Source organism: Cnephaeus nilssonii (genome assembly GCF_951640355.1).
Source record: "Cnephaeus nilssonii genome assembly, chromosome: 2".
Taxonomy (NCBI): Eukaryota; Metazoa; Chordata; class Mammalia; order Chiroptera; family Vespertilionidae; genus Cnephaeus; species Cnephaeus nilssonii.
Window position 1 is genome coordinate 10,343,949 of NC_137073.1, and position 25,258 is coordinate 10,369,206.

The 25,258-nt window shown below is 53.2% G+C and overlaps 3 protein-coding genes and 1 pseudogene across 7 annotated transcripts; 2 read left to right on the forward strand and 2 right to left on the reverse strand.

The window, feature by feature from the left end:
- Positions 1 to 327: 327 nt before the first annotated feature.
- SEPTIN1 (septin 1) lies at positions 328 to 5,187 on the forward strand. Its single transcript, XM_079761534.1, has 11 exons — positions 328 to 364; positions 529 to 619; positions 703 to 789; positions 1,031 to 1,154; positions 1,478 to 1,612; positions 1,706 to 1,823; positions 3,381 to 3,482; positions 3,601 to 3,700; positions 3,941 to 4,106; positions 4,331 to 4,430; positions 4,537 to 5,187. Exons 1-11 carry the CDS (start codon positions 362 to 364, stop codon positions 4,621 to 4,623), a joined length of 1,113 nt encoding a protein of 370 aa, XP_079617660.1. The 5' UTR covers positions 328 to 361; the 3' UTR covers positions 4,624 to 5,187.
- Positions 5,188 to 5,512: 325 nt separating this feature from the next.
- Positions 5,513 to 10,464, reverse strand: MYL11 (myosin light chain 11). Of its 4 annotated transcripts, XM_079800763.1 has the most exons (8): positions 10,070 to 10,305; positions 7,685 to 7,711; positions 6,895 to 6,990; positions 6,574 to 6,649; positions 6,271 to 6,375; positions 6,097 to 6,175; positions 5,757 to 5,805; positions 5,513 to 5,665 (listed from the first exon to the last, which is right to left on the reverse strand). In XM_079800763.1, exons 1-8 carry the CDS (start codon positions 10,133 to 10,135, stop codon positions 5,561 to 5,563), a joined length of 603 nt encoding a protein of 200 aa, XP_079656889.1. In that variant the 5' UTR covers positions 10,136 to 10,305; the 3' UTR covers positions 5,513 to 5,560. The 4 variants fall into 4 exon arrangements, with proteins under 4 accessions (XP_079656889.1, XP_079656892.1, XP_079656890.1 ...); XM_079800766.1 differs by lacking the exons at positions 7,685 to 7,711; positions 10,070 to 10,305 and adding an exon at positions 10,442 to 10,464; XM_079800764.1 differs by lacking the exon at positions 7,685 to 7,711.
- A 386-nt stretch (positions 10,465 to 10,850) lies between these two features.
- On the forward strand, positions 10,851 to 23,688 carry TBC1D10B (TBC1 domain family member 10B). Its single transcript, XM_079792982.1, has 9 exons — positions 10,851 to 12,354; positions 16,948 to 17,047; positions 17,349 to 17,456; positions 17,549 to 17,655; positions 20,975 to 21,089; positions 21,208 to 21,273; positions 21,455 to 21,644; positions 21,936 to 22,090; positions 22,181 to 23,688. The coding sequence occupies exons 1-9, from the start codon at positions 11,216 to 11,218 to the stop codon at positions 22,841 to 22,843; spliced, it is 2,643 nt and encodes an 880-aa protein (XP_079649108.1). The 5' UTR covers positions 10,851 to 11,215; the 3' UTR covers positions 22,844 to 23,688.
- Positions 23,689 to 23,822: 134 nt separating this feature from the next.
- LOC307112381 (sesquipedalian-1-like) lies at positions 23,823 to 24,840 on the reverse strand (annotated as a pseudogene). Its single transcript has one exon. The product of its transcript is annotated as a sesquipedalian-1-like (transcript).
- Positions 24,841 to 25,258: the final 418 nt, after the last annotated feature.

Consider the following 25,258-nt stretch of genomic DNA (forward strand, 5'->3'; position numbering starts at 1 on the left):
TAGGATTTTTTTTTTTAACCATCCCTGTCAAAGCCTTCATCTCACGGCTAGACAGACCGACCTGCTTCCTTCCTCTCTGCCCACACTCCACCTCCCACCAGGGTGATGCACCAGACAATGGGACTCGGGAGAAAGGTGTGCAAAGAACAGAGGGGTTCAGGCTTCCTATAGGGATGATGGGCAAAGGGATCCAGTTGGTGAGGACCCCAGGTGTTCTTGGTCTTGGCTTTCCCCGCCTCTCTGGGTCAGTTAAGCATCTCAGCTTTCTACATTGCCCGCCCCCTTGTTTGCTGCACTCAACTTCCTGCCCAACCAGAGGAAGTGGGGAGAGACAGCAGGTACAGCAACAGCTACGGGGGCCATGGTGAGTCCTTCTGCCTAAGAATCCAGGTCCCTAGGCCTCAACCTCAAGGGCAGCCAGGCTCAGGTCAACCCACAGGAGGCTGACTTCTAGCCCTGGAGATCAGGTTCTACTGATGCCCTGTCTGCGGCTCCCAGCAGCCTTATATTGTCTCCCCCCACCAACAGGACAAGGAGTATGTGGGTTTCGCAGCCCTTCCCAATCAGCTGCACCGCAAGTCCATCAAGAAGGGGTTTGACTTCACGCTCATGGTGGCAGGTCTGGGGGTTTTGGAGGGGGTGGGTCTTCAAGAGACCCTGGCTGTCCTCTGACCTGACCAACTGGGCCTGTCCTGTCTACAGGGGAGTCAGGCCTGGGGAAATCCACCCTCATCAACAGCCTGTTTCTCACCAACCTCTATGAAGATCGGCAACTGCCAGAGGCCAGTGGTAAGACCCTCCCCATCCTCTCCAGGCATTCCACCCCCTCCTATATCCCTAGGCTACACTGTCTTCCTTTCCATCTGCGTCTTCCTTTCCATCTGCGTCTCCCATGACTTTCTGGGGGACTCAGGCAGCTTACTGCTTCTTCCCCTAAAAAAATAGGTGGGGGCAATTGTGATACTGAGAGAGGAAACTAGTGCTGCCTCAGACCCCTACCCAGTTCCCTGATCTCTTCCCGTACCCATAGCTCGCTTGACACAAACACTGACGATTGAGCGTCGGGGCGTGGAGATCGAGGAGGGGGGTATTAAGGTGAAGCTGACCTTGGTGGACACACCTGGCTTTGGGGACTCAGTGGATTGCTCAGACTGGTGAGGAGTGGGGGAGGGAACGAGGGATAGTCTCCCAATATGGCTGGCTACTTGGTGGAAACGGAGGGGTCAGTTACAGGGCCGGTCTGCCCTGGCCTCCCACCCATCCCAACTGAAAGGTGGGGGGCATTTCTGGTGGCTGTGTGCCCCAAAGTGCCCTGTGCTTCCCGACATCTCACTTATGACCCTGCCAGTTTCCTGATTTCTTTGGTTGGAGACAAAGAAACTACTTCCCAACCCCACAGTCTGGCTAGTCTTGCCCCCTTCCCTGCCATGTGACCCCTGATCGCCCACCACATGCTCTCTCCCCTCCCACATCCCAGCTGGCTGCCCGTGGTGCGCTTCATTGAGGAGCAATTTGAGCAGTATCTTAGGGATGAGAGTGGCCTGAACCGGAAGAACATCCAGGATTCCCGTGTCCACTGCTGCCTCTACTTCATCTCGCCCTTTGGCCGGGGGTCTGGGGGTCGCCCTGGGGGTTGGGCATTTGGGGAGGGCTTGGGAGGTGACTCTGTATCCTGAGACCAAGCCCTGCCCAATCCTTGGTGCAGGCTCCGGCCCCTAGATGTGGCCTTCCTCCGGGCGGTGCACGAGAAAGTCAACATCATCCCAGTCATTGGCAAAGCAGATGCCCTGATGCCTAGAGAAGCCCAGGCTCTCAAGCAGAAGGTGGGTGTGGTGACTTCTGAGAACCTTTGGCCCCACATGATCAAAAGTCATGATCAAACCTGAACCCAGCTTTGACTCCTTTGATGTTGGGGTAGACTTCTTGGAGCATGATGGGTAATGCTATTAGAGAAAGTTTCTGAGGAAGGCAGGTAGTAAGCTGCCCTGGAAGCTCGGAGTGGAATCCCTGGGCTGGATGCTTAGCCTGTCTGAGGGTAGGAACGTAGACATGATGACCCCTGATGGCCCCCGCCCTCCAGTGTCTTCAGAGCCCTCTCCCACGGTTCCTGCTTATATTTCTCTCTCCTGGTATTTTGGTATCTGCCTCATCTTAGAATCTTTCCAGGTCTCTGCCCTGGCTGTTAGGGTGTCTTTGTCTGAGTCTTTTCACCCTAGGACTCTCTCATTATCTCTGAGATTTTACGTTCATTTCTTTTGTTTGTTTTTTGTTAATCCTCACCCGCGGGTATTTTTTCATTGATTTTTATTTAATTTAATTTTTTAATTAAATTCAGTGATGCCCCTCCCTTGTGTGAGATTTGTGTTTTTTTTTAAATATGTTTTTATTGATTTCAGAGAGGAAGAAAGATGGAGAGAGATAGAAACATCAATGATAAGAGAGAATCATTGATCGGCTGCTTCCAGCACGCCCCCCACTAGGGATCGAGCCCACAACCTGGGGATGTGCCCTTGACCGGAATCGAACCTGGGACCTTTCAGTTTGCAGGCCGACGCTTTATCCACTTAGCCAAACCAGCTAGGGCTCCATTGATTTTTAGAGAGTGGAAGAAACAGGGAGAGGCAGAGAGAGAGAAACACCGATGTGAGAGAGACACATCAATTGGTTGCCTCCCACACAGTCCCCTGCCAGGGCTGGGGATTGAGCCTGTAACTGAGGTACGTGCCCTTGACCAGAATTGAACCTGGGACCCTTCAGTCCGAGGGCCAACACTCTATCCACTGAGCCCAACTGGCTAGAGCTCTTTTCTTTTTTATTGATTTTAGAGAAAGAAGAGAGAGGGAGAGAAACATTGACATGAGAAACATGAATTGCCTCCTCCACACACCCTGACCAGGGACAGAACCTGAAACGTGGGCATGTGCCCTGACAGGAATCAAACCTTCAACCTTTCGGTGCCCAGGATGATGCCCAACCAACTGAGCCACACAGCGCAGGGCTGCACTTTCAGTGCATTTCTCACCATCTGTCTTTCCTGTCTTGACCACCCAGTGTCTGTATCTAAGCACTTTTTTTTTGGTTAATCCTCACTTGAGGATATTTTTCCATTGACTTTTAGAGTGGGAGGGGGAGAGACAGAGAAACATCAATTGGTTGCCTCCTGCACGTGCCCCAACCAGGGCCAGGGATCAAACTGCAACCTAGTTACGTGCCCTTGACCGGAATCGAACCTAGGACCATTCAGTCCACAGGCTGATGCTCTATCCACTGAGCCAAACCGGCTAGGGCAAGTGTCGGTATCTGAGTCTGTCTCAGCCATGCAATATCTGTTGTTCACAGCCTCTGTGATTCTCACTGTCTCTGCATCTGTTTCCTCTGAGATACGGGACCAGTTGAAGGAGGAGGAGATCAACATCTACCAGTTCCCCGATTGTGACTCAGATGAAGATGAAGACTTCAAGAGGCAGGATGCAGAGATGAAGGTGCAGAGGCAAGGGAGGAAGGGGCAGAGACGCAGGGGAGGCAGAGGTGGAGGTGGAAGCCGAGAAAGAAGTTTCTGCCCTTGAGGGGCAGTGGTGATCCCTGATTCCTGCCCTATAGGAAAGCATCCCTTTCGCAGTTGTCGGTTCCTGCGAGGTAGTGAGGGACATCGGCTCCCGACCAGTGAGGGGTCGCCGCTACTCCTGGGGTACCGTGGAGGGTGAGTAAGGCTGCGCATGCATTCTGAGGCCAGCAGGAGCCCAGGCCACCTCCAAGTCAACCGCACCCAACATGTGATGGTGGGCGAGCTCTGGTCTTGGAGGTCCTAGGAGCCAAATGAGAGGTCTTTGAGCTGCAGAGCGTGGACCCTCCCCTACAGCGGGGTAGGATTTCGGGAAGACCTTACCCAGAGGGTGGGACTGGACCGGAAGCTTCCTGATGCACGCGGTCCGTCCCCCAGTGGAGAACCCACATCACTGCGATTTCCTGAACCTGCGACGGATGCTGGTGCAGACACACCTGCAGGACCTGAAGGAGGTGACACACGATCTGCTCTATGAGGGCTACCGGGCCCGCTGTCTACAGAGCCTGGCCCGGCCCGGGGCTCGTGATCGGGCCAGCCGCAGGTGAGAGCCATAGGAGTTGACTCACAGGTGCTTCCATGACCCCGCCTTCACCCTCCAGATCTTTTCCGCAAAGTCTTTCCCCACCCAGCTTGCTTCCGGCCCTAACCTCAAGGACAAGAGCCCACCTCCTAGAGTGCAACCCCCTTCCAGGCCCGGCCTCGGGGTCGTGACCCACACAACCACGGTCCCGCCCTTGGTTCCTATCCCTTTCCCTCACCCCCTAGTAAGCTTTCCCGCCGGAGCACCGCTGAGATCCCGCTGCCCATGCTGCCCATGCTGCCCCTGGCCGAGACGGAGAAGTTGATCCGCGAGAAAGACGAAGAGGTGAGCAAGCACCTCGCCTCCCCCCTGACCAAAGCCCCGGTCCTCTGCGCAGAAGTCCCTCTCTGGCCACGCCCGGCCCCACCGCCTGCAATCTTGCCCCGCACAGCTGCGTCGCATGCAAGAGATGCTGGAGCAGATGCAGGCCCAGGTGCAGCAGAGCCAGGCCCAGGGCGAGCAGTCGGACGCTCTCTGAGGACCCCGCCCGGGTGCTGCTTTACCTCAGCTCCGCCTTCCTCCGTCTCTTGTCCAATCCCCGAGCCCCAGGCTGCCCGGCGCCTAACCCCCGCCGGTGCACGAGCTCGGGGCTAACAGGTTCTCCCCATCCCAGAGCGGGGAGTCCTGCCTTTGGCCCCGCCCCGCCCCGCCCCCCGCCCCTCCCGGAGCCGGAGCTTCCAGCCCAGCCCCGCTAAACCCCAGCAGTGTCTTCCATAAAAACTGTTTCCTGCCCTGACCAGTGTGGCCCAATTGGTTGACCGTTGTCCTGTGCACCGAAAGGTCACTGGTTGGACTCCGGTCAGGGCACAAGGCCAGACTGCCGGTCCCGGCCGGGGTGCGTTCGGGAGGCAACTGCAACCGATCCATGTTCCATGTTTCTCACATCGATGTTTCTCTCTCAAATAGATGTCATTTTCTCTCTAAGATCAATTAAAAAATTAAAAAAAAACAGCCCTAACCGGTTTGGCTCAGTGGATGGCCTGTGGACTCAAGGGTCCCAGGTTCGATTCCGGTCAAGGGCATGTGCCTTGGTTGCGGGCATATACCCAGTGGGGGGTGTGCAGGAGGCAGCTGATCGATGTTTCTAACTCTCTCTCCCTCTCCTTTCCTCTCTGTAAAATATCAATAAAATATATTTTTAAAAAATTAAAAAACAAAGCTAAGTTTCCTGAGGCCACGCGCCTTCTCTTTCCCTGCGGGAATAAGCGGCGCGCTTAGCGGGCCCAGGCCTTCATTCATTCATTTCTCGGGCGCTGGCCTTGTGCAGTGACTCAGCCCACTCTCCCGCCGGCGCCCTCGCAATAACACGCTGCCGGGCCGCGGGTAAGAAACAAAGACCAGCTCAATTTTATTAGGACTCGGGGTGGGGGTCAGCTGTCAGGAGGCGTTGGCTAGAGGAGGCCTAAAAGGGCCCTCTACTCCTGGTCCTTGGCGTCGCCATGCGTGATGACGTAGCAGATATTCTTGTAGTCTACCATGCCGGTCACGTCGGGAGGGAAGGCCGCCCACATGTTCTTGATCTGGGAAAGATGGCCAGATCGCGTTTCCTGCGGGTTCCTTGGGCTCCCCTGCCCCACCCCTCTGCCTTTCCCAGGCCCCTGCCCCACTCACCTCTTCCTGGGAGAAGCGGTCACACTGGGTGGTAAGTAGCTCCTCCAAGCTGGAGAGAGGTGACATAAGGGGAGTTGAGATGGGGCCTGTAAATTCTTTCCACTCCCACCTCATCCTTGTTGCTATTCCCAATTTCACCTGAAAACCAGGGTTATTCTAGAATCCTTCCAGTGATCTCACAAACACGAACACAAAAGGCTTTAGCCCTTCTCCCCACACGTGATGTGAAAATTTAATCCTAATCATAGTCTTCATTTCTCCCTTATCCCTGGCAATGCCTAACCCTTGGCAGGAATTTAAGGAGGCTTTCTGTGGGTGAGCCGCTGGAGGGATCACTTACAACTGCTTCTTGATAAAACCCTTCCCTTCAGGGTCCAGGACCTTGAAGGCTCCAGTGATCACATCCTCAGGGTCGGCACCTGGAGTCAGAGGGCACAAGGGTCCCTGAAGGGTCTGTCTCTGAAAGATCTGGGAAGGAGCAGCTGGGAGCTGGGACCCAGGACACTTCACTCACCTTTGAGCTTCTCTCCGAACATGGTCAGGAAGACGGTGAAGTTGATGGGACCGCTGGCTTCCTTCATCATTTCATCTAGCTCCTCATTCTTCACATTGAGGCGCCCTGGAATGGGGCAGGGGAAGCATGGGCTGGAGTGGGGTCCTGGGACCAGAGGGTGGTATTTCTCATAAATTCAGGTCATCCCACCCATTTTTCATCTGGGTAGACTGAGGTGGAGTCAGCAGGGCTGGCCCCCAAGGCTGCTGAATTCCCAGGACTCTACAGCCTTGGATCTTTACGGGGATTGGGTGGGGGGCTCACCCATGGCTGCAAAGGTGTCCCGCAGGTCTTCCTTGTCAATAATGCCATCACGGTTCTGGTCAATGACTGTGAAGGCCTGTGGAGGGCAAGGGCAGGGAGGGGTTAGGTCTCCCATGGCCAGGCTTTAGCATCCTTACTCCAGGCAGATCAGATTGTGGCTCCCAGCCAGCTGTCCTCTTTCGTGCCAAGAAGAGAGGGGAGCAAGGAATTCTAAACCCTTCCCCTCCCACTAAAACAGGTGCACATTCCGGGGTGGGAGGGTGGGGGAGGGGAGCAAGGGTGCCTTTGGTCAGCCTTCAGTCTTCCCTCCCCTTCACTCACCTCCTTGAACTCCTGGATCTGAGTCTGGTCGAACATTGAGAAGACATTGGAGCTTCCACCCTCTGCTGCTGCCCTTCTCTTGGCCTTCTTGGGTGCCTGGGGGGTGAGGGTTGGACAAAGACATCCATGGGCCAGATCCTACTATTCTCTGGAGGCAATGGATTAGACTCAGGGTTCTTTGAGTCCCTTCTTGTAAAGCAACTCATCTGGCCCTAGGCTTCCTCCTCTCTGTGGCGGCTTTGCTGTGGGTGCTTGTTTCAGCTGCATCCCCAAGTTCCTCTCTGTAGCCCTTGAGTCCCATCCCTCCATCCTACCCAAGTGGAAGTTTCCTCTTCTTAGTGTCCTGAGCCTGCCTCCCGAGTCCCAGACTTCCTGTGTGACCCTGATCCACTCATTCATTCTGTATGAACCTCTACTTTCTCATTTATAAAATGGGAGTGGGGAAGGTGGGGGCGGGGGGCAGAAGGGATCAATGGGGGAAAAGGGGACATTTGTAATACTTTCAACAATAAAGATTTAAAAAAAACATGGGAATGGGAATCCTTGCCAGCTTGGCCCCAGAGGGTTTTAGGAAGATGGAGAGCAGGAAAGTATGGAGCATGCTTTGAGGGGGATTGGGCTCCAGTGAAAGGAGTGTCTGAGTGGATTATCCTATGCACCCCATTAGTGATACCAAGGAAAGAAGGACTCATCTTTCTTCCTTCTGGGAACCAGCTACCTTCTTTCAAAGGGTGAGGCTGCTCTGAGGTCTGAGGGATCTGGGCAGGGGCAGGGGCTGGGGGATTCTTACCATGTCTTCAGTTTCCTGGGGGCAAGGCTGGAAAGGAGCAGAGAGCAAGCTTGCTGCAGTCTCTCTGGGGTTATATAGTCTTGCCCCAGGGAGCCCTTAACATACCAGGGTAACCTTAGCCCTGCGGGTGCCCACCCCAGAGACCAAAATAGCCTGGCTCAGGGCCTTTCCTTTCTTGGAGGGCCTGCAGCAGCTGGAGTCCAGGGAGAGAGGGAGGAGGGAATGAGTCTTGGGATGCATGTCTCATGAGGACCTGGGCAGGAAGGGTTGTTCTTTCTCTCAAACGGGGGCTAGAATGTGCCAGAGTTCAGAGAAGGCCCAAGCCGGGCCACAGTGCTTGGAGAGATGAACCACACTCTTGTACCCCTGAGTGGGGTGTGCCTAGATTTAAACCCAGTAAGTTTATTGAGCACCTATAGTGTGCCAGGTGTTGTGCTGTGCTTTATGGGTGCACTTTGACAAACACAACCCACTCCCAATTTGGAGTTCACAGTCAGTGAGAGTATGTGTAGGGATAGTGGCAGAGTTTAGAGGTGGGAGAGAGCCGTCTGGGGAACCTGAAGGACAGGAAAGTTGTCTACATTCCCTCCAAGGAGGAGGAGGAATTTGTGAGGAAAGATATAGAACGTGGAATCACTAGGTATGAAGAGACTAGACAGCCTAGGGCAGAGAGCCTGCTCTGTCATCTTGGGCTTTGTGCTTCAACTCCCTGGGCCTTGGTTTCCCTTTCTGTAAAATGGAATTTAATGCTCATCCCACAGAACTTGTGGATCTGAACACTATTTGGAAACAGTTTAGTGAAATGTAATCGTATTATTACTCAGGCCCTGCCTTAGTAGAACTTACAGTCCAGTCATGAAGACAGGATAAATACAGAGCAGCCCTGTCTAGGAGCATAAAAATGAGTTTATGAAGATCAGTAGAGGTGAGTCAGGTGAACACGGAGGAGCAGGTGTGCCAAGCAGAGGGCATGGATGGGCAAAGGCCTGGAGAAGCGCAAGATCAGAAGTGGTCAGGTTGCCAGAATCGTGATGGGGCATGAACAGAGGGGCTAGAAACCTCTGATACTGGAACTGGAGGGCCTTCAACGCCAGGCTGAGACCTGAGGCCTTGGGAGCCTTGAAAAGGTTTGAAAGAGGAGAAGGACATAGTCTAATGTGAGTCTAGAACCATTTCTTTGGATACTAGTTTGAAAGTTAGAACTCAGAGGAAGGGAGTCAGAGACACGAAAAGAGAAATTAGTTGGTCACCTCCTCTTGGTTGACTGGAATGGTCAGTGGCTTCTCAATCCATTCTGGACAAAAACCAGCTTGGCTGACTGTGCGACTTTGAAGTATTCTCTCCCACCCCTCTAGGCCTCAGTGTCCCAGTCCCCTCCATACAGTGGAGGTCTGGGGCAACATTGGCTGAGGAAGCTCCCGGAGGCCCATGGTTGGCAACGACATCTCCTCTTCTTGCTCCCTCTAGGACCCAATGTCCTGAGCAAGGTGCCTCCTTCCCTTTCCCTCCTCCAGCTTCATGCCAATGCCTCTAAGACATTTTCTTTTCTGGGCACTGGGGCCCAGCCACCTGTTGTCTCTAAGAAGAGAGAAGAAACCACCCTAAACTTAGCAGCTGCTCTTGGCCTTCTGAACTGGCCCCTCCCTGCCTCGTTTGACAGCTGCCTTGCCTTATAAGGTTACTATGGGGGTCCAGGCCAAGGGGAAACCCACTTATTACTGGGTTCTGGGAGGGGAGGAGAACTCCAAAGACAGGAATGGGGGAAGCTTGGGTCAACTGGAAAGTGGGGAAGTTGAGAAGGAGATCAGGAGCAATATATTTCAGACATTGAATGGGAGGGAGTTACGGAACTCAGAAACCAAGGAGGAACAGGGGAGTTAGGCCTGATTGAAGTTTCAAGATGGTGGACTCTGGAAATCAGCAGCCTATAATCCGGGAACTCGGGGTAATGAGGGTCAGAGAGAGAAAAGGCTCAGAAAGTCAGGACTTTGTGTTTGTGGTCTAGGATAGGCTGGGGCGCTCATAAGATTGGGGTCTGGTTTCTTAGCAGAAAATGAGCACAGAGAAGTGTGGCAATGAGGGGATAGTAGTTGATTGAAGGGTCTTTCATTACCAAAAGAATAAGAACATAGATGTAAGATTTCATGGTTTGGGGTCTGGGATCCTCACTAGAATGGGGCAAATTGAAAGGATGAGGTGTGAGGACGTGGGGCTTAGGATTCCCACAGGAAATGGAGGGTTCAGAGAAATTGGCCATTGGAGGTTTTGGTTACAGTCGCCTGGGCTTGAGTGTAGGAATTGGTTGCGAGCCGGGGTGAGAGACAGAGTGGAGGTGGAGAGCGCTGGATCAGGGCACTGGATCTGTGTCAGAGCTCAGGGTCTCACCTGCCACCAGAGTGGGGAGTGTGAGGGAAGATCGGTAGCCACAAGGGGCGCCGGGCCCGTCTCCATGGCCGCGGGCCGCCCCTCACATCCCCCTCCCGGCCCAGAAAGGACTCGGGGAGGGCAGCGGCATTCTTATTGGCTAAGGGTTTCCGCTAATGCCCCCGGCCCCCCGTCTCTACTCCGCGCTGTCCCCAACTGTCACCTCCCTCCAGCGCTAGTCTCCGGCTGTTACTGATATCCCTGGGCTGGCACCGCCTGCTGGCAGCACCCCTCCCCTTTGGCCTGTTCCTAAAGTGAGAGAATGCGCTCATTGGCTGACGAGGCAAGTTAATTGCAAATTTTGCCCGCCCCCCAGCTGTCATTCCTTCTGACCTTCTTGGGAGACGTCAAGAATGTCTCAGCTCTTCCTATTGACTGCGGTTGCTGTCTGTCACCGCCCAAATAGATGTGACTGTCTGTCAATTTGACCTCCGCCTATTCCTTTTCATTGGCTGCCTTTCTATCGTTTATAGTAGCCAAGCCCGCCTCTTCTCGCATAGTACCCGCCTCCTTCCGCGGTCATTCACTCTCTCCCGCCATTTTTATTGGCCAGGAGGTTCAGCTTCCTGATTTTCTATTAGTTACTCCTTTAGTCCCGCCTCCTCCTACCTTCACCCGCCCTCTCATTGGTCTTATACCTTTCCTCCATTTCCTCTTCCCACCTCCTACCTCACCCACCCGTACAACGATTGGCAGAAACCCAGTTCCCTTTCTCCTATTATTCGCCCAAACCCTCTAACGAGGCGGGAGCAAAAAGAAGCGCGATGGGACGGCCCGCGCGCAGGCGTGAAACGCCGAAACGCTGGCCGCTTAGCCGGCACCCGGTCGTGTGCGCAGGCGCGAGGTCGGTTGCTTGCCCAAAGCAGGAGGGAGGGGGCGGCGGCGAGAGAGCGATAGGGGTGAGAGGGCGCGAGAGAGACCCCGGCACCCGGAGCCCCCGGACCCGAGCGCCGCCTCCGCGGGCCCGCGCGCCGTCCCCGCCCCCAGCGCGCGCCGGGCCGCGCCCTTCACCTCCCCTTCCTCGACGGGCGGCGCGGAGCGGCCTGAGGGCGGCGCCTTCTGCGGCCGTCCTGGCCGGGAGGGGGATGTGAGGGGCGGCCCGCGGCCATGGAGACGGGCCCGGCGCCCCTTGTGGCCCCGCCACGCCGTCATGGCGCCCCCGCGGCCCCCTCGCCGCCGCCCCGCGGCTCCCGGGCCGGGCCCGTCCTGGTGGTGGCTCCGGGGCCACCAGTGACCACGGCCACTTCAGCCCCGGTCACCCTGGTGGCCCCCGGGGAGGCGCGGCCCACCTGGTTACCGGGGCCGACCTCGGCCCCGGCTTCAGCTTCGATCCCGGCTTCAGCCCCGGCCCCGGCTTCAGCTCCGATCCCGGCTTCAGCCCCGGCCACGGCTTCAGCTCCGGTCCCGGCTTCAGCTCCGATTCCGGCTTCAGCTCCGATCCCGGCTTCAACCCCGGCCACGGCTTCAGCCTTGGCCCTGGCTTCAGCCCCGGCCACGGCTTCAGCTCCGGTCCCGGCTTCAGCCCCAGCCCCGACGGTCACGGGCAGCACAGTGGTGGTGCTAACACTGGAGGCCTCACCCGAAGCGCAGGTCTCCCCCGGTCCAGAGGTCCTGGTGCCCGCGGCAGTCCCGACGTCAGTAGGGGACCAGACGTCAATGGCACAGGCCCTAGGGGCAGACTCTCCAAAGACGGAGGAGACTAGAACCTCACCCGCCTCTGGACCAGGAACCTCCACCGGGACCTCCACCAGAACGTCTTCCAGAACGGCTCCTGGAGCGCTGACCGCCAAACCCCCGCTTGCCCCCAAGCCGGGAACCACAGTGGCCTCAGGAGTGACTGCACGGATTGCAGCAGTGACAGCAGGACAGGTGACAAGTGGACATGGAGCTGCAACATCAGCATCAACAGGACAGGTTCCAGAGGACCCCTCAGGGCCTGGCACAGGGCCTTCAGGGGCTAGTGAGCCTCTGGTGGCGGTTGTGATGGTGACCCCTGCTCCAGAGCCTGCAGAAAACTCGCAGGATCTAGGCTCCATGTCCAGCCTGGGACCTGGCATCTCTGGGCCTCGAGGGCAGGCCCCAGACACCCTGAGCTACTTGGACTCCGTGAGCCTCATGTCTGGGACCTTGGAGTCCTTGGCGGATGATGTGAGCTCCATGGGCTCAGACTCAGAGATAAATGGGCTGGCCCTGCGGAAGACGGACAAGTATGGCTTCCTTGGGGGCAGCCAATATTCGGGCAGCCTGTGAGTACCCAGTGGGCACCCAGTGGGACTGCTTCAGTGAAGCAGGTTTGGGGAGGGGGAGAAGTACGTTGCTCAGACTCCGGCAGCCCAGCCTCCTCTGAGGATGCAGGGGTGATGAGTGGGTGTGGGATACCTGGCGATTCCTGTCATGCCCTAGCCTAGAGCATCCTCATCCGGAAGTTCTGCACATGTTTGTGTTTCTGAGCAGGTGTCAGGAGTTCTGGGTTTGAGCCTAAGCTTTGCCTTTGGTGTGTTGTGTGCCCTTGAGCTGGTGTCTTCCCCGTTTCCGTGCTCAGTTTCCTCTATGAAATGAAAGGCTGAAGGAGATGATATCTAAGATCATCCCAGCTCCTTAATATGAAACTCTAGCTTTGAGCCAGATATTCTACAGTGTTGGCTGGGCAGAGGTTCTGGTAGAGATCTTTGTCCCCTAGTGGGAGAGTCTGTGAGCGAAGCAGGCATCTCACCTTCCTCACAGCCCTAGGTCTGATGGGGTGGGGAGGTGGAGAAATCTGGTTGATGGAGGGAGACCCTGTAAACAGGGCGTCTCTGCGGAACAGAGGACAGTCTTGTGTTTTCACTGAGGGAAAGGGGGTGGGGAAGGTCTCTTCCCCATTTTCTCATCTCCCCAGCCCAGCTTACTCTTTCCTAGTTCCCTCCAGGGGCCTGAGTCACTCCCGAGGTGGGGGTGTGATCACCTCTGACTTCTTCCTTCTCTCTCTCTCTCTCTGGATCCTGCACATTGTTCCTCTACCCCTCTGACCTGCTGGTCAGTTCAGCATCACCTGAGTACCCAGGTGGCAGGCCCTGTGCAGGATATTAAGGACAAAACAGTCATTTCAAGTTGCTCATCATTTAGAGGGAGAAATAAACCTAAATACTTGGTTCCAGTGTATGTTAGGCTTCGCTTAGAGATGATCACAGGATTTTGTGAGCACCTGGGGAAGGGATGTTTTGCCCAGTCTGGGAATCCTGCTGAAGCTAATCTGAATCTTAAAGAATATGTAGGATTCAGTCATGGCTGGGCCTATTGGGGTTGGTGGAGTACCTGCCTGGTGGTGAGAGTATTCTAGTCAGGAATTATTAGCTACCAAAAATAAATAAATCAGAAAACCTTTGCGCACCAACATACTTGTTCCTGTAAGGGGAAGGCAACTGAAATTTGACCCTGATGCTTTCCCATGCTTGAGGGATGTGTTGTACCCAATTTACAGATGAAGCAGCAATTGAATGAATTGCTCTGCTCAATCTGGATCTCTGTGATCAATGGCTCTCTCCTTAATACCATGTTATCCTAAGGAACTCTTGGATTGAGTTGGATTTTAGTGAGCCCCACTTGTATGCCAGGCATTGTGCTGAGTGCTGTTTCTCTGCTTTGTAGTTTTGTCCCTCTAAAATCCATCTTCTGTGCTGGAGGAATCTACTGAGGCGCAAGGCTGACTGGGCCATATGTAGCTTAAAAACTTTTAGTGGCTCCCCACTGGCCACAGGATCAAGTCCAAGTGCTTCAGCCTGCGCATCGGCTCCTCATTACCTGGCCCTGCCAGCCCCTCCGGTCTTCTCTCCTGCTGCTCCTCGCCATCACTTAGTGCTGTGGTCCTGTTGAACTGATTCATACTCAGGCCAGGGATACCTTTCTCCCCCTTTTCCTGCTAAGTTCTACCCAGTCTTTTGTGGCTTACCTCACGTCTCCTTCTCCAGGAGCCTTTCCTGATATCCACTTCCCCTACTTCAATTAGATGCCTCTTCTGTGCATTTTTTAATTTTTGTTAATCCTCACTGGAGGATATTTTTTCCATTGATTTTTAGAGAGGTGGAAGGGAGAGGAACACAGAGAAACATTGATGTAAGAGAGACACATCAATTGATTGCCTCCCGAACACTTTAACCAGGGCCAGGGATAGAACCTGCAACTGAAGTATGTGCCCTTGACCCGAATCAAACCAGGGATCCTTCAGTCCAAAGGCCGACACTCTGTCCACTGAGCAAAACCGGCTAGGGCTTATTTTTATTTATTTTTAAATATTTTTTTATTGATTTCAGAGAGGAAGGGGGAGGGAGAGAGAGATAGAAACATCAATGATGAGCCTGGCCAGCGTGGCTCAGCGGTTGAGCGTCGACCTATGAACCAAGAGGTCATGGTTCGATTCCCAGTCAGGGCACATGCCCGGGTTGCGGACTCGATCCCCAGAGTGGGGCATGCAAGAGGCAGCCAATCACGATTCCCTCTCATCATTGATGTTTCTATCTCTCTCTCCCTCTCTGAAATCAATAAAAATACGTTAAAAGAAAAACAAAAAAGAAACATCGATGCTGAGAGAGAATCCTTGATCGGCTGCCTCCTGCACGCCCCACAGGGGGGATCAAGCCCACAACCCGGGCATGTGCCCTGACCGGGAATCGAACTGTGACCAAGATCCTGGTTCATAGGTTGCCGCTCAACCACTAAGTCACACTGGCCAGGCTCTTCTGTGCATTTTTAAAAACATATATTTTTTTATTAATTTCACAGAGGAAGGGAGAGAGAAATAGAACCATCAATGATGAGAGAATCATTGATCGACTGCCTCCTGCAAGCCCCACATTGGGGATCGAGCCCGAAACCTGGGCATGTGCCTTGACTGGGAATCAAACTGTGACCTGGTTCATAGGTTGACGCTCAGTCACTGAGCCATGCTGGCTGGGTGAGCCCTCTCTTTTAATAGTCCTTTATATACAGTTTCTCAATAGACTTCTCATCTCTTTGTGTGTGTTTTTGTTATTTTTAACTATATTTTTATTGATTTCAGAGGGGTAGGGAGAGGGAGAAAGAGATAGAAACATCAATGATGAGAGTCATTGATTGGCTGCCTCCTGCATGCCCCCTACTGGAGATCGAGCTTGCAACCCAGGCATGTGCCCTTGACTGGAATCGAACCTGGGACCCTTCAGTCCACAGGCTGATGCTCTATCCACTGAGCCATACCAGCTAGGGCTCTCATAACTTTGTGATGTAGGTTGTGACATCCCTGTTTTACAGATGAGGAAGAGATTCAGGTTATCACTTATCAAGACACCCCAACTTCTAAGGACAGAAATGGGATTTGAGCTCAGGTCTGTCTGGAAACCCAAGCTCGCTCTTCCATTCCACTCACTTCCTGGCATTGGCTTCTAAAAGTAACTATTTCAAGACTGATGAGGACCCTGGCTGGGTAGTTCACGCGGTTAGAGCATCATCTCTATATGCCAAGGTTGGGGTTTGATCCCCAATCAGGGCACATACAAGAATCAACCAATGAATGCATAAATAAGTGGAACAACAAAACTTTCTTTCTTTCTTTCTTTCTTTCTTTCTTTCTTTCTTTCTTTCTTTCTTTCTTTCTTTCTTTCTTTCTTTCTTTCTTCCTTCCTTCCTTCCTTCCTTCCTTCCTTCCTTTCTTCCTTCTTTCTTCCTTTTTTTCTCTTTCTCTCTCTCTCTCTCTCTCTCTCTCTCTCTCTTTCTCTCTGTCTCTCTCAAATCAACAAAAATATTTTTAAAAAGTCTATTAAAAACAAAGACTGATGGGGCATCTTGATGTGTAGCTCTGACAGACAGTGAGCAAACAGTGTAAAGAAAGCTTCATTTGTCGAAACCGGTTTGGCTCAGTGGATAGAGCGTCGGCCTGCGGACTGAAAGGTCCCAGGTTCGATTCCGGTCAAGGGCATGTACCTTGGTTGCGGGCACATCCCCAGTGGGGGGTGTGCAAGAGGCAGCTGATCGATGTTTCTCTCTCATCGATGTTTCTAACTCTCTATCCCTCTCTCTTCCTCTCTGTGAAAAATCAATAAAAATATATTTTTTTTAAAAAAAGAAAGCTTCATTTGCCTGGGAATCTGGAGTGATTTCAGAGAGGAGGAGGTAAAGAGAATTGCAGATGGCCCAAGGGAACCTCAAGAGTCTAATAGGAGGAAACTCAGACAGTTGCTTCTAAGGAGACAGAGAAGTATATTCTATATTTTATTTTATGGATAATAATTGTTATTTCCTGCACCCCTATATGTATTGTCTCATATAAACTGTCAGGTAGATAGTGTTTTTCTCTCCATCTTATACATGAGGAAATTGAGGCTTTGAGGAATTAACCTTTTGCACTCGGATGTCGAGTGTGACTCGACACGGTTAGCATTAAATCCCGAGTAGAATAAAGGAATCGAGAAAAAAGCAAGTGAGTGCAAAGGGTTAAGTGACTTACCCAGGGTTATACAATAAATCACTGTTAAAAGCTAGAACTTGAATTCAGGTCTAATGCAAACTATGGTTTTAAATATTCTGTACTCTCCCCCAAACTTATGTATACCAGAAGTAGGATTTAAACACACCTCTGTATAGAAATCCAACATGAGAGAGAACACAATCTCTGCAGAGATTTCCTTCCAAAGGGAAGAAGTCCTTTCAGTTGGTTAACTGGGGCCTTGGATAGTTAAATGGCCAGACATCTGATGTTTGGCAGCTCACAAAATGTTGTTATGGCCAGTCTCTCACTTGAGCCTGGAGAGGTGGCTTGCCTCAGTTCCCTCGGCAATCCTGGTGTTATACTGCTGCTACTGACCCTTTCCGTGCTCCCCCTCCTGCAGAGAGAGCTCCATTCCCGTGGATGTGGCTCGGCAGCGGGAGCTCAAGTGGCTGGAGATGTTCAGTAACTGGGATAAGTGGCTGTCACGACGTTTCCAGAAGGTTTGAGAAGGCTCAGTGGTGGGCAGGGCAATGCACAAGGGGCAGGGGCAGGGTGGGCCCTCGTGCTCTGGGGAAGCCCAGGAACATGATAATATCTGCTCTATGGAGCACCCTGGGGAGAAGTGGGACTTGGGCCTGGGGGAAGGAGTACCTTTAAAGATAAGCCAGGCAAGGTCTAGTGGAGTGGAGTTAAGCCTATGGATGTGGGAGGGGTGCCCCAGGGAGCCTGAGGATTGCCGGGGAAAACTCGGAGGCTGGGCCAGTCCCTGAAGCTGTTCCCCTGCCTGCCATTCTGCCTTAGGTGAAGCTGCGCTGCCGGAAGGGAATACCCTCCTCCCTCAGAGCCAAGGCCTGGCAGTATCTGTCCAATAGCAAGGAACTCCTGGAGCAGAACCCGGGCAAGTTTGAGGTGTGTCCAGGGTGTGGGGACATGTGACACTGGCTGAAGGGTATCATCAGCTCCCTCCAGATCCTGAGGTCATTGCTGCTTTCCCACTGCAGGAGCTGGAACGGGCTCCTGGGGACCCCAAGTGGCTGGATGTGATCGAGAAGGACCTGCACCGCCAGTTCCCTTTCCATGAGATGTTTGCTGCTCGAGGGGGGCATGGGTAAGGTGGCCTGGCCATGTGGGTTAGGTAGCAAACATTTGTTGATGGCTCCAGGTAGATACAAGACAGTTGAAAGCAGTTCATGCTGTCCAGGACTTCTAGAAGGCTGATCCTTCATGGATTGAGTGTCAAGCCATATTGAGGGAAGTGCTCTCAGAAGACTCTGACTTGGTGGGTGGGGTTGGGGGGCTGTTGCAAGGGCTCATGGCATTTGAGCTGGGCTTTGAAGGCTAGATGGGAGCAGAGCAGGGGGCAAGGTTTTCCTGCCTGGGGGGTTATGTAAGCTGTGTTTGGGCAGTGAGGTTGGGTAGTTGAGACTGGAAAAGTAATTTAGGGTCTAATCACCAAAGGCCCTTAAATACTGTGCCAAGGCACTTGAATTTTTGTTCTTTTTCCCAGGCTTTTTCAAGATGTATTTTTACTGCTCCCCAGTAATATGCAAGTTGATCTTAGGTGGTTCTCGAATGGACATTTTTCATCAACAAGTTCATCCTTTCAGCAAATACTTATTGAGCATCTACTATCTGCTAGGCACTCTTCTAGTCACAGATGACAGCAGTGAACAAGAGACAAAAACTCTTGCCCTCATGGGGCTTATTATATTTTAGTGGGGATAGACAATAAGATGAAAGAAAGTATATTGTATGTGAAATAAATGATGGTAAGTAATAAAGAGGAGTTTAAAGTAAGGGTAATAGAGAATGTGAATGGAAATTGGGGTTATAAGTGATTGGATCTGACTTACATTTATTTTTTTAAAATATGTTTTTATTGATTTTTAGAGAGAGAGAGGAAGGGAAAGGGATAGATAGAAACATTGATGAGAGAGAAACATCATCGATTGGGGATCGGGCCAGCAACCCGGGCATGTGCCCTGACCAGGAAGAACTGGTGACATTTTGGTTCATGGGTCTTTGGTCAACCACTGAGCAACACCAGCTGAGCAGATCTGACTTGTATTTTATTTTACTTTTTTTGTTAATCTTCACCTGAGGATATTTTTTCCATTGATTTTTAGATAGAGTAGAAGGGATGGGGAGAGGCAGAGAGAGAGAAAAATCGATGTATGAGTGACACATTGGTTGTCTCCTGCACGGGGTCTAGGATTGAGCCTGCGACCCAGGTATGTGTCCTTGATTGGAATTGAACCTGAGACCCCTCAAGTCTACAGGCCAATGCTCTAACCACTGAACAACTGGCTAGGGCTGACTTGTATATTTTAAAAGGTTCATCCTGGCTGCTGTGCTGAGGATAGCCTATAAGGAGACAAGAACAGAAGCAGAGAGAACAGTGAGGAGACTATTTCCATAATTCAGGAGAGATATTGATAGATAAGGATGGTAGCAGTGGAACTACTGGGAGAGATGGTTGGATTCTGGTTATATTTTGAAGGTAGAGCCAAAAGGATTTGCCAGTTGATTAGATGTGGAGTGAGTGAGAGAGAGAGGGACATGGAGAAGTTATCAATGACTCGTAAGGTTTTTGGCCTGAGAAACTGGGAGAATGGAGTTACCATATACTGATATGGGTGGGGAAAACTGGGGGGAAAGTAAGTTTGGGAGGTATATCAGGAGTTCAGTTTTGGAATGTGTAGTTTGAAATGCTTATTGGACATCAAGATGGAGATGTCAAGTAGGTTAGAGGTAAATATAAGTAGGGATTTTGGGGAGAGGTTTAAATTGGAAATAAATTGGAAAGTGAAGACCTGTCACTATCTAGATGGGATTAAATCTCACCCATGGGACTGGATGAGGTTGTCAAGGCAGCAAGTGTATAAATGAAAGGAAGCTCAGAGATTGAGCCCTGCAGCTCCAACATTTCAAGAATAGTAATTAATGAGAATGAACCAGTAAGTGGACTGGAAGAAGAAGCTGGAGAGGTAGAAGGAAAACCAGGAGTATGTGATTCCTGGAAGCAAAGTGAAGAGGGGTTTCAGGATCGGCTGTATGAAATGCTTCTGATGGGTCAAGTAAAGTCAAGTTGCAAATTGACCTCTGGACTAAAACTGTGGGAGGTCATTGGTGACTTTGATAAAAACAGCTTTGTGGGGACAGTGCATTAAAGCCTCACTGGAGAAAGGGAGGAAAGAAATGAAGACAGTGAGTCTATACTCTGGTGGAGTTTCACTTAATGGGTAAGGAAGGAAACAGTGTGGTATTTGGAGAGGAAAGTGGGGTCAAGAGACTTACTTTAAACTAAAGGAAATAACATATGTAGTTTGCCAATGGGAATGATACAGTAAGAGGGAGGAAAATTGATGATGCAGGAGAGATGGGAAGGTTACTGGAGATGGCCTGTGTAGGCAAGGGGATGGGACCCAGTCCCAAGTGGAAAGGCTGCGCTTGTCCAGGATCACAGACAGTTCACCCATAGCAACAGGGGAGAAGGCAGGGCATAAAAGCAGGCAGGTATTAGGTAACTAACTAGTATATCAAACCTGTCATTTCATGATGCCATTGCAAAGTGGAGAGTAATAGTAGGGGTGGAATGCAGATAAAGCACAAATGAAGATCACACTTCAGTGACTGAATTTTGGGAACACGATTGTAAGCAGTGGTCAGGAGTATGTGTGTGACTGGATGCAGGGCGGTGATCTGGAAGGTCATTACTTTTTCCTGGGTAAGTGATGAAGGTGTGAGCTGTGAAGTGGCTGTGAAGGAACAGACGGAATAAATTTAGGTCGTAGTGTTGCGAAGACTGGTGATTAGCCATGGGGAGTAAAGGCAGGCTTTCTGTTTTCTGATGTGGGGTTGAGTGGATGGAATTCCCAGACGCAGCGTTGCGGCACCCTCAAGGAAGAGGAGCAAGTCTAGGGGAGAGATTTTATTCTTTGGATGCAGAGACAAGAGAAAGGTCTAAGGCACACCTGGCTTCCCAAGCCTTCACCAAGAACCAGGGCCCATTGGGGTGGTGGTTTGGGAGGGGGGCGTGATACAAACATTCAGATTGTGCTAGAGGAGGACTGAAGCTGTGACTATTGAAAGCTTCTGCAAGAAGATGACCTTGAAGGTTTATTGGATGCTGGCAGATGGAGAGAGAGTGAACACAGACTGCTGGGAATGGTAGGGAGCGCGTGGGGTGTGCAGGCAAGGGTGGAAGTCTGCAGCCTGGAATGTTTTGTGTGGTCTGAGTCTTTGGTTTAAGCTTGATAGGCAGGACTAGGAAGGGGGTTGAGGTGTGTGGTAGTAGAGCTCAGAAGTTAATCTGGAATTAGATTTAGGAGGGGTCTGGGCTGGGGCTGGAGGCTGGGCAGGTTTCGTTTGGGGCAGAGAGCTCCCAACTCTTGTGATTGCCCTCATGGTCTCTCCCATACCCACAGGCAACAGGACCTGTATCGAATCCTTAAGGCCTACACTATCTACCGGCCCGACGAGGGCTACTGCCAGGCCCAGGCCCCAGTGGCCGCAGTGCTGCTCATGCACATGCCTGCTGAGGTCAGCATACTCTGGTCCTGGTTGGGGAGTGGGTGGGGAGGATCTTGGCCTACAGTGGTGATGGGGGAGCTCTCTCTCCATTTCTCAGGCCCCCTCCCTCCTTGTTTTTGTTCTTCAGCAAGCCTTTTGGTGCCTGGTACAGATCTGCGATAAGTACCTCCCGGGTTACTACAGTGCAGGGCTGGTGAGTGTCTGAGGGCTTGGTACAACAGGCTGTGACTTTTCCCCAAGGCTGCAGGAGGTCCTTGTCCTGCCCCACCCTCTGCCCTTCTGTCCCCTCTGCTCTGGGCCTTTCCCACTGAGGTGAGGACCCCTGCTCCAGGGGGCCACAGTAGGCCCCTTCTCATGGCTCATCTCACTTTTAGGAGGCCATTCAGCTGGACGGAGAAATCTTTTTTGCACTCTTGCGCCGTGCCTCCCCACTGGCACACAGACACCTGCGGCGGCAGCGCATTGACCCCGTGCTCTACATGACAGAATGGTTCATGTGCATCTTTGCCCGCACTCTGCCCTGGGCTTCAGTGCTGCGTGTCTGGGATATGTTCTTCTGTGAAGGTACATTTATAGGGGTTTTCATGGTGGGTGCCAGGTGGTGGTCCGCTGATAGAAGGTGCCTGTTGGGTCTGGGGGTTGGAAACTGAGGCCTGGTCTTGGCTCTGCCACCAGCGCAGAGCCTACTCTCCCTCCCAGGAACCTGAAACCCAGGGCAGCTCATTTCCCATCTTGGGACCTCAGTTTCCTCATATGTGAGGTTTACAGTAGATAGGGATGGGAGCTGTGAGTCCCTCCTACATGGGACATGCTGAGACCCCAGGCATGATCACCCGTGCTGTCTTTCCTCTGCAGGCGTAAAGATCATTTTCCGGGTGGCCCTGGTGTTGCTGCGGCACACGCTGGGCTCAGTGGAGAAGCTGCGCTCCTGCCAGGGCATGTATGAAACCATGGAGCAGCTGCGCAACCTGCCCCAACAGTGCATGCAGGAGGACTTTCTGGTGCATGAGGTAGGCATGAGAGGCTTTGGCAAAGCCCCCATCTGCTTCAGGCCATCCCCACCTCATCTGCATCTTGGTACCCATTTCTTCTCCATCTAGGTGACTAACCTCCCAGTGACAGAAGCACTGATTGAGCGAGAAAACACAGCCCAGCTCAAGAAGTGGCGGGAAACCCGGGGGGAACTACAGTATCGGCCCTCACGGCGACTGCATGGCTCCCGGGCCATCCATGAGGAACGCCGGAGGCAGCAGCCACCCCTGGGCCACTCCTCTAGCCTCCTCAGCCTCCCTGGCCTCAAGAGCCGGGGCTCCCTGGCAGCTGGAGGCGTCCCATCTCCACCCCTTCCTTCCCACAGGGCCAGTGCTGGGCCTGCCCCAGGGCCTGTGGTCACCGCTGAGGGACTGCACCCATCCCTTCCTTCGCCCACTGGTAACAGCACCCCTCTGGGTCCCAGCAAGGAGACCCGGAGGCAGGAGAAGGACCGGAGGCAGGAGAAGGAACGGCAGAAACAGGAAAAGGAACGTGAGAAAGAGCGACAGAAACAAGAGAAAGAGCGGGAGAAGCGGGAGAAGGAGCGGCAGAAGTGGGAAAAGGAGCTGGAGAAGGAACAGCAGAAGCAGGAGAAGGAGCGGCAGAAGCAGGAGAAGAAGGCCCAAGGCAGGAAGCTGTCGCTGCGTCGAAAGGCAGATGGGCCTCCAGCCCCCCAGGATGGCGGGGACAGGTCCTCAGCCTCTGAGACCCGGCAGGACGCTTACTTCTGACCTCTGCCCTGGGGCTGGACTGCATGGCCCCCTCTTTTTCCCTCAGCCAAGAGCAGACCCCTCAGTAGGCTGTCCCTCTTTCTGAGGAAAGTGGCTTGATTCCCCGTCTCCTTGCCAGCTGCTGATCCCTACACAGCCAGGACAGTCAGAGTGCATGGGGCAGCTGCATTTCTCCGAGGCAGCTGTTGAACAAGTCGGGAGCCCCTCACCTCCAGTTAGGTCCAGCTGGGGTCTCCTGTCCCAGTTCCCTTTGGGGTCCCTTTCCAGGTGCTGTCCTGATTGGCCTTTTGTCACCAAAGGGGTGACTCTTGGCGATGGGGTCAGAAGTTTTCAGATTCTTACACTCCAGTTGCTCCCCTTACCCATGAAGTGGAGCTAGGTTCCTTTTTCTCTTCAGTCCTGCCTGCCTCCCCCACTTCCTGGCCGGGGGCCTCCTTGACTTCTGGACATCTCTGTGTTGTAATTATGTATAAAGGACCTGGTTGGCTCAGGGGTGGGGGTGTTCGCTTAATCTTCTGTCCTTTGGTTCTCCTTCCACAATGTTCTTGCACTCTATTTAAGGGGACATGCACTGGAACAGGAAATGTCCCCCACTTCCTCACCCACCACCCTCCTGCTCTCCTTCCTATTCACCCACCTTTCTCTGTATTCTCATGCCTCCCCTGCTTTGCCTCACCAGGATCCCCACCTTTCACCTTATTTCCTTCTAACCCTCCAGCCCCTATTTGGGAAAGGGGTCTTTTCTTGAGCTCCAGGGGGTGGAACCCAATGTTTACATTCTCTTCTGTATCTGCCCCCACCCCATGTGGCGCTTTGAGGAACCAGAAAAGAACCTGCTATTATACCTGGGCATGTCTTCTGCCTTGTTATTTGATGAAGGGGTTAGAATAAGGACTAGAGAGGGAGGGAGCAAGTGATGAGTGAGCCAGGATCTGTTAAAGCAGTTGGCTGTTCTTGGCAGGTAGGAACCCCTTGGCCTTTGGTCCATCTCTCAGTCATTCATCAACAAACAATGGTTGAGCTCCTGCTCCATCTTTGCCTGGGATTGGCTCTCTCCATTGTCGCTGGCCTCCTGAAGCCCTCTACGTATCACCTGCAGCGCCCGGATCTCCTTCCCAAAGCGCTCATGCAACTCCTGGAACCTGGAGTGGGGACTGAAGGTGGCTAGAAGGCCACAGTCCTGGGGGGGGGGGGGGGGGGATGTGGGGGTGAGCTGGGATCTTGGCCAGCTGCTTGGTACAGCTTTGGTACTGAGCCTCTAGGGGGTGGGGGTAGTAGCACAGCCAGTTGCCTCCAGCTCACCCCAGCCTGAACCCACAGCCAGGTTCCCAGCTCCTGGTTTTCTGCTTCCAGCTTGTTGGCCTGCCCAACTTCTGTGCCCTCTACCCCAGGGGTCAGGATGGTAAAGGCATAGGGTTCTGTGGCCCCAAGGCATGGCTCCACCTGGCAGTTCTCCAACAGGATGAGGCCCAGGGGCATGCCGTCTGCCTGGTGCTCCTGGGAGAAGAGGTTTCCCCGGAAGATGAACCAGAGACGCTGGTAGCTGGTATTTTGGTCCCCCTTCGTTAGCATGACGCCCTCCCCGTCTGGAACCTGTATTCTGTACCTGTGGGAGAAACTGAGCACAGACCTTGGGTGCAGTTTCATGGCAGGAGGAGGGGTGGTTCATCTTGTTACCCTGGGGACGCCCATGCTGCCCTCCTGTGGCTCCAGTAGGCTCTTTGGGCACAGCCTTAGCTTAGTGGGATTCAGACTCTGAGTGTCCTCAAAAACTAGAGGCCTTGTCCCCGCAGCACGGAGACCCACTTCACCCCAGCTCTGCCTCTTGGGCCAGGTTACAGAACCTGGGAAGGGCCACTGGGCTGGGGCCGTTTGCTAAGACGGGGTCTTTACTGTGCGGCTGTGGTTGGAGAGAGGCTCTGGTGCCCGTTCCCAGGCCTACCTACAAGGGGCTCTGGCCTAGGTGCTGGGAACCGGTGCCACGGCCACCTCTCCTGTAGTGGGGCCTTCCCACTTCCGAAACCTGGAATTAGCCCAGGGGGTCGGGGTGGGTAAATTACTCCCCCTGGGTCCTAAAGGGAGCCCAGTCCGGAAAGTGCCCCATAGCCAGGGCCCTCAAGGCGGCCATCAGGAGAGCCGGGCTTACCCCCAGGGAGAGGAGCAGGGCTGTACCTCGGACTAGGAGAGGGCAGGTGACTGGACGCCGAGAGTGGGAAAGAAGGGTTTCCAATGGGATGGTGCGGGGCGCAGAGCCCTGGGCCAGCCCTGAGGAAAGGTGTCGCAACCTTAGAGTAACTAGGGCAGGAACCCATTGGCCCTACTCGGATTTGCTCTCCACCGTGACCCTGGGCGCCCCCCTTTCTCCCCAGAGCCTCTACTGCTGTGGGAGGGGATGAACTCTGCTGGGGGCCATCC

What these genes read in the sequence shown, in the direction of transcription:
- SEPTIN1 (XM_079761534.1), top strand. An exon ending in TCAGTGGATTGCTCAGACTG is followed by an intron (nt 1,155 to 1,477) that starts GTGAGGAGTGGG and finishes CCCACATCCCAG; the next exon opens with CTGGCTGCCCGTGGTGCGCT. An exon ending in CCCAGGCTCTCAAGCAGAAG is followed by an intron (nt 1,824 to 3,380) that starts GTGGGTGTGGTG and finishes GTTTCCTCTGAG; the next exon opens with ATACGGGACCAGTTGAAGGA.
- TBC1D10B (XM_079792982.1), top strand. Translation starts at nt 11,216, where the DNA reads ATGGAGACGGGCCCGGCGCCCCTTGTGGCCCCGCCACGCCGTCATGGC. An exon ending in TCATGCACATGCCTGCTGAG is followed by an intron (nt 21,090 to 21,207) that starts GTCAGCATACTC and finishes TTTGTTCTTCAG; the next exon opens with CAAGCCTTTTGGTGCCTGGT. An exon ending in GGATATGTTCTTCTGTGAAG is followed by an intron (nt 21,645 to 21,935) that starts GTACATTTATAG and finishes TTTCCTCTGCAG; the next exon opens with GCGTAAAGATCATTTTCCGG.
- MYL11 (XM_079800763.1), bottom strand. Translation starts at nt 10,135, where the DNA reads ATGGAGACGGGCCCGGCGCCCCTTGTGGCTACCGATCTTCCCTCACAC. An exon ending in CCCAGGAAACTGAAGACATG is followed by an intron (nt 6,991 to 7,684) that starts GTAAGAATCCCC and finishes CTCACCCCCCAG; the next exon opens with GCACCCAAGAAGGCCAAGAG. An exon ending in GGACACCTTTGCAGCCATGG is followed by an intron (nt 6,376 to 6,573) that starts GTGAGCCCCCCA and finishes GCCCCATTCCAG; the next exon opens with GGCGCCTCAATGTGAAGAAT.